The sequence below is a fragment of the Mytilus edulis genome, chromosome 12, assembly GCF_963676685.1.
Source record: "Mytilus edulis chromosome 12, xbMytEdul2.2, whole genome shotgun sequence".
In the NCBI taxonomy this organism is placed as follows: domain Eukaryota; kingdom Metazoa; phylum Mollusca; class Bivalvia; order Mytilida; family Mytilidae; genus Mytilus; species Mytilus edulis.
Window position 1 is genome coordinate 66,101,587 of NC_092355.1, and position 7,542 is coordinate 66,109,128.

A 7,542-nucleotide genomic window follows, 5' to 3' on the forward strand; every position below is an offset into this window, starting at 1 on the left:
TCTTCAAGCAAAGTTGATCTTTGATGAAATTGTTAATTCTTTCAAGTTGTCTTTGGGTCATTTAACTTTTAATGTTTCTTCGTATTTACACATTGTACATCCATACCGAAAGGCCTTTAGCCGTAAGCAAAATCCATCATGACTGCAAAAAGGTTCCGAAACTACTCAAACGAGAAAAAAAAAAAAAAAAAAAACCCCAACGGATCGACATTTGTTTAGGTTTCACTCACCGTTCATGATGAAAGTATATCCAGGATTTTTTTTTTAATAGTACAGTTTTTTTTTTCATAGTTTCACATTTGTCATTTTGGAGCCTTTTATCTTGTTATGCGGTATGGTTTTTGCTTATGGTCAAATGCCTTATGGTGACCTAAAGTTGTAAATTTTTAACTATTTGCCACTGGTAGGGTTTTGTATCAATGCCAATTATACCACACTTCTGATTTTTACATTTGGTCGTTCGAAATTTATTAATCTTTATTTTTGCTATGAAATTAAAAATGATTTAATTAACTATGATGATGGAGAAGTTTAGAAACCAATGTCTAGTATTCGTAAGGAAGTGGACATCGATTATATAAAATAAAATGTTGCATGTTAAGTCAGGTGTTGTTTTTACAGAATATATATGTCCAAGATTCTTTAAATGTGTTCCTCCTACCGTTTTTTTCCCCAATAGAACAATCTTAACATTTGAGTTAAGTAACGATGCATACGTGATTTTATGTTTTTGAACGATGAAAATAGTAACGTAAGAAATATTTGAAGATGATGAAAAAAAGTGCATAAAAGTGTCAAAAAGGTATCAATCTGAAATAAAAAAAAACCAAACAATTTATGCCACGTGCCAAGAAAAGCAACCTCTTTTTTCCTTTTTAAAATACGCAAAGTAGTTTGTTGTCTAAGGATAAAGGTACATGATATTGAAAACAAACCAATTATCCCCAAGGTCGTTTGCCTTTTGGCGCCATTGTTTACCTTTATCTGACAAGCCAATTAATATTCACAAAATGGCTGATCGATCTTAACATCTTTACATCGATTTTATTACAGTTTATTAGTTGTTGAATAAACCTTATCGGATTTCCTTGCGGCAACCTTTATAACTAAACACCATAGAACTGTAGCAGCCATTTTCATCAGCAGGCTGAAATGCAATTGACGGATGAGTTAGCTATTGTGAAAATTCAAGTTTTTAAGCTTCAAGCAGAGTAAGTAACAACGAATTATCGATTGCCCGGATGTTGAATGGAGTTAGAACAGATGTCAATACGATGAGAAAACAATGGTGACTTTCATTTGTCATGTTGGGTGAGTTTCTATTTTTATTTTAGTTTTACGACATTGTTTATATTTTGATATGTTAAAAGAAAAACACGCATATTTTTACTATGCTGTAGTGTAGATATGCAATAGAATCAACGACTTGGAATAAAACTAAACAAGTTACTATTAAATGTGTGTATATAAATAAAACATGTGTGTATGATATTATAGTAAAAATAGATTAATAACAAAGGCATGTTCAAGAAAGTTTGTTTGAATTTCCTCTCTGTGTTTCGAAGAGTCAATAACTCAGCTGATGGAGATGCATCATGTGCATCATGTGCATGCACTGAGTACTTAATTATCATTGTTGCTTTTACATAATATTTCGGTAAACTTCCGTTGCCAATGCTGTACATATTTTATTCATTTTAATAATAGTAATAAAAAAGAAACAAAATACAAACTGTTAACATATATTTTGTTAGTAATTTGTATGTGAAATGATTCATAATCTAAAATGCCTGATGCAAATGTAACAATTTTAACATGCTCTAGTGATCAATTACATGCATTATTGTTGTAATTGATTTAGAATGTGTTATTTTATGTGCGCAACAGTTAAAATCTGGAGATAGAGAATAAAAGTGGCTTATTCGAATGCAGTACACGTGGAGCATGTCCCTTAATCATGAATATCATGCATATTTGAAATAGTTAAATTCATATTTATGAACATTATTAATATTATTGTAACAATTTTAAAAATCATTGTAATATATTACTTTGCTCTTCATGCCCTTTAATTTGAATAAAATTATCTTATCTTTCCTTATTTTATATTTGTTTCCTTTTTTAAACTATTTGATTTTGTTGCAAGTTGTACTTGTGGCTTTTTATAAAAAAAAAAGTTCAACATTTAACTATTAAATATTTAATTCGGGATATTTAAGAAGCAATGTTGTTTTTCAATATATTTTACTGGGGTCGAAAACAGAATGTTATATTGAAAATAGCCATATCAATGAAAACGCATGTAAAAAAAAATGCTGACTTCTTAGCGACGATAAATTAAATTACATACATTGTAAACACCCAATCGGCGTAAAAATTGCTTCAATTTATATTGAAATCTGTCATTTTACAATATGATTTAACGGTTCAAATAAGATACATTTTCATATACACTTAATCAAATTAACACTCTCATTGGTGTTATCTAATACTTTACAATATGAATTTCGAATTAATTGCTATGTTTATTTTTTGTAGTGATTTTTAAAGAAATCAAAAGATGGAGATGAAAAGACAGAATGTCCGGACTCTTTCTTTAGTCGTATGTACATTTACATACCTCCTAATTGGTGCTGCGGTTTTTGATGCATTAGAATCAGAATACGAAGTAGAGAACAGACGAAAATTAAAAAACGAAACTCAAGCGATCATCGATAAATTCAACATTACACCAGAACACTTTGAGAAAATTAGATATAATGTTATAAAATCCAGACCGTACCAGGCAGGTACACAATGGAAGTTTCCGGGTGCACTTTATTTTTCTCTAGTTGTAGTTGCTTTAATAGGTATGTATATAATTATGAGAAACCATTTACTGTTTTTAAAAAAAACAATGTCTTGCGCAAGAATTTAAAACAAAAGTAGCATTTTTCTCAAAACTGTAATTAAAACTTAAAAGAATGATTATTAATAACGCTTCAAAACAATAAAAAATAGTCGCAATAGAAAGGAAAAGCATAATATTTATTCCCTATGCACTATCGACACATTAAATACAATATAAACTACACTTCTAGCTCGGATAGCAAAACGTACAACGGGAGATAATCCAATAATTTCTTATGAACCCATGACTGATAATATTTGTGCAAACACTGTATAATGTTTTGATTTATCTATGAATAATACAACTATATTATCAGGTGTAAGCATATGAATAAGTATACAAGTGGCAGGCAATGGTTCTTTCTTTATCTCTGTTTTAGATAAATTATGATAAGTTAAATTATATTTGTCGCTATTAACAATTGCTTTTTTGTCACTATTTCATTCGTGTCTTGTCTATAATATGTTTGTTTGTTCTATCGCAACAATCCTTTAATTGTTATTGATTTAAAACTTTTGAAATATTACTTCATCTTTGATATTTTCCCTTTTTTATATTGTAGGTTACGGTCATAGCACACCTAAAACAGTATGGGGGAAGTTATTTTGTATGACGTATGCATTGGTTGGGATTCCATTATGTATGATAATGTTTCAGAACGTTGGTGAACGATTAAATACATTCGTAACATACTTACTTAAACAAATTAAGAAATGCTTCCGAATGAAAAACACCGAAGTGTCACAAACAGACTTAATATTCATTACTACGAATTTATCAACTGTCATAATAACTGCAGGCGCCCTTATGTTTTCACATTTTGAAGGATGGCGATACATCAATTCGTTATACTATTGTTTTATAACATTGACTACAATTGGGTTTGGTGATTATGTGGCACTTCAAAAGAATAATATGTTACAAGAAAAACCGCATTATGTCGCTCTGAGTGTTATATTCATTTTATTTGGCTTAGCCGTCATTTCTGCATCAATGAACCTGTTGGTGTTACGGTTTTTAACATTAAATGCAGAAGATGAACGAAGGGACGAACTTCAGGCCGCTGCCGCTGCACAAAACGCAGTTCATTTGGAGGGTGACGTCATTACTGGTAATTCTACCGTCGTTGGAAATGCACAAGAGCAGCCAGAATTTCAGGAAGTTGTTTCAGTGTGTTCATGTTCCTGTTATAAATGGCGGTCACCACGTGACAAAATATACAATTCGACAGTGAACTCTAATCATGTTTCTTCTTTTGTTCCAAACAGTTCTTTTGCCAAGGAAGATACCAATTCCGAAACAGATTCGTTTTTAGTTTGGCAGCGAAGCAAGAGAGCCTCGTTATAATTATTGAATGCACAATATAATCAAAAATGTACCATACAATCCATTCTAACACATTTCCTGTGAAGAAAGATAAATCTAGTAATTTAAACATTTCTGTATTCACGAGGTACATTATTGACGTATTTATTTAGCTTACAATTAATACTATATGTATGGTCAGTTGTCTGCGTTATTGGGATTTCATATTTTTCCTTATTTTTTTATTTGCTTTTTGAAAACAATAATTAGCTTTAATTCGATTATTTACTTGAATATATCACTACATGAACCATAATTTAATCTTTTTGGAAGAAAAAAACCGGTTCCCGAATTCTTCACAAGCCTTACATGCCTGATAATATTTGTATATATCATGTATATTACTAAATTTTAATATGAATGTTATGTGTTGCTTATTAATTTGTTATTGTTATTATAAAAATGTGAGCATATTTGTTTTTTTTTCTATACTATATTTGTCTGTTTGATTTCAAAAGAATATAAACAGATACAAAAAGACATGTCGATTACTGATTAGATGTGGATAACTTCGAACTATGTATTTTAATTGATTTATGTCGAAATATTTGACGGGGTTCATGAAATATTTTTAAAGTCTGCTTTTTTGTGAAGTGAGATTTGTTGGTCCGTATATCATCTAAACTTATAAAGTATAAGTGGTCTTACTTCTTTCTTCGTAGTGACATTGTACTGCTCATCCTCTTTTTGTTTCCATGACACAAATGTATACCGAAATCCTGATTCCTCTATATGTACTGCATCAGTTTCCCTTTAAGGCAAATATTCTGCGATGTCATTGAGTATTTTATCTCTTGATATTGCATGATGCAACCATTTTTTTGTTGGGAGTTTTTAGTAAAAGTTGGAAGTGTTAGTTTTCGGTTCTTTTGGTTTAAAAATAATAATTTGAGCCTGATTTAAAAGAATATACAAGAGTGAAGTAGATATTCGAAATCAATAGTGTAATCGCATACACGTAGCTATACTATATCAATATCTGGGTAATTTCGGTACCAAATGACAGCTAACAAATGGACTCACTCTAGAACCATTGTTGAAAGTAAACTCATTAAAAATACCAGGATTAAAATTTTGTTATTGAGAAATAAAAAGGAGTAGAAGGGTATATTATGACTGTTTCGGGAATGAACAGTACTCAGTGTTTGTACTTCTGAACCTCCAGGAAACAGCGCGGCTTTATATATCTTTATTCTCAAACAGACAATGCATAACATCGTTACAAAGATACAATGACAAATAAAACCAACCCACAAACACAATAAACAATATACAGAACTACATGCATATTAAACTAACAATTGTACGTAAAACTGAAAATAGGAAAACATACATTAAAAACCTCACACGAGCTTCAGTCGATTAGCTAGACTTAATAAACTACACTCGATATCAACCCGATCTTAACCTGACCTGATCGTATAGGGATAATCGGGAATTTCAAGGTTGAATTTTGAATGCGCCACTTTTACAGTTCTCGAGTTATTCCTTTTCGTTCTCTCACTTAAGTTTGTCTAAATCAAATGGTTTGAAACTTATACACAATATTTATTACGTGTATCACAAACTCGTATCGAGTACTAATTTGGGTAGCGTCATTATTGTCGTTATTAAATTATATGCAAGCTAATGGGCACATTCCCGACTTATGTAATTTTTTTATTCAATAGAGACAGAACAGTTGCAATTGTGGGCAAGGTGGTTAAAGCTTCAGACTGAGAGAGACCGGCTCATATATAGCTGTGACAGACCTTGAAGAGGAATATAGAAAACAGCAATTAGGCATGGACAACATCGGAACCGAGAAATATGGGTGATGCAATGACTGACAGGGCAAACACTGTATTAGCAATATGACAGTTGCAGGAACGGACCCTAATGGTTATAAAAACTTCCATAGAGTCGACGCTGATATGTTTCGGGAGCTTTTCATCTCATCTCACACACAACGGAATTTTAGGAATTGCAGCCTGGTGTGTGGTATCAGGATGGTGATCATACCCATTGATGAATCCTCTGACATCCGGGGTGACGGTCCGTCCCATAGACTCTCTTAAGAACTATTCCAATTCACTAGCAGGATCAGAATCAGTCGTACTGTAACTATTTATTGAACTCAGCAGTGTAACTATAGTTACTTTTGGTTTCACTATGAAACTACCTTTGTACATTTTAAGTTATTTCATTATGGCATCTTGCTTTCATTTGCTATGAAATCGTCAAGATTGTTTTAAAATAGAGATAATTGTAATGCATATTTTGTTTTGTTAAATTTAGCTTTAGTTTATGTTTTCCCCTTTTCTGCATGAAAAAAAAATGTGTATTTTAATATGCGCGTTAATACAGAGATCATGAAAGCAACGGAAATCCTTAAAATAACAATAATGATTTGAACTGTTTGTATTTTCCTGTCTATGAAGTTTACTCTTTTGTCTTGAAAAGGCACCACCAATTGCGACTTGTCACTGCGACTTGTCACTGCGACTTGTCACTGTATTTAAAAATGACGTAGTAAGCATGGAGCATTATTTCAGGACCACATGAGACCACCCAGTCAGATTAATGAGATGATCAGAGCTGTACATCCTTTTAGAAAATCTTGAAGTAGTCATATGTTCTCGTGTACAACCGAGTAGAGATCGAAAAGTGCTTGAATTTGGTCTAGTAGAAATTGGGTATTTGTCTAGCTGGTCTGGGATGTAAAACAATAGTAGTCTCAGAGATGTCAGAGGTCGGGAAGCGACACGGGTTGGTCGAGTCTATCTGAACCATACATGTACTTGTAACAGGATGGCGAATATCGGGAAGCGATCGCATATTGATCGAGAAAAGGTCGAGAATATTGAAAATTGATCGGTTAAATAGTTGTACATCTGGAAGTAAGCAAATGTGTGTTTACATGAATTATCATCGATATGGTCATACTACGCTTCCGTTTGCGTTATTTCGCAAAAGGTGTGCGTTATAACGCAAACGGAGGTAGAAACATAAAAATACAAATGTGTGGCGCTAATACTCTTCCGTACTTCAATGATATTCAGCTTCGTACTTCATTTATTTTTTATTCGAGCTTCACTGATGATTTTTTTGAAAAAGAAACACGCGTCTGATGTAGACAATTTTAATCCTGGTATCTACGATGAGTAAATTTATCTACTGTATACATTATCATCATCTTGTAAATAAATGTCCTTTTGTAAAAAAAATGTTATGTTATACTTTACTATATGTCAATTTGATTTTACTAGACAAACGTCTAACGCTAAGTTAAATAAGAACACCAAAGG

General features: G+C 32.0%; 1 protein-coding gene across 2 annotated transcripts in view; it reads left to right on the top strand.

Annotated features, from left to right (window-relative positions):
* LOC139498949 (two pore potassium channel protein sup-9-like) overlaps nucleotides 1–4,668 on the top strand; it is a 92,462-nt gene extending 87,794 nt beyond the window's left edge. For both annotated transcript variants that reach the window (XM_071287540.1, XM_071287541.1), the window contains exons 3-5: nucleotides 1,054–1,311; nucleotides 2,539–2,849; nucleotides 3,453–4,668. In XM_071287540.1, coding sequence (XP_071143641.1) covers nucleotides 2,561–2,849; nucleotides 3,453–4,237 — 1,074 coding nt within the window. In that variant the 5' untranslated portion in view covers nucleotides 1,054–1,311; nucleotides 2,539–2,560 and the 3' untranslated portion in view covers nucleotides 4,238–4,668. The remainder of the gene's footprint in view (nucleotides 1–1,053; nucleotides 1,312–2,538; nucleotides 2,850–3,452) is intronic.
* Nucleotides 4,669–7,542: the final 2,874 nt, after the last annotated feature.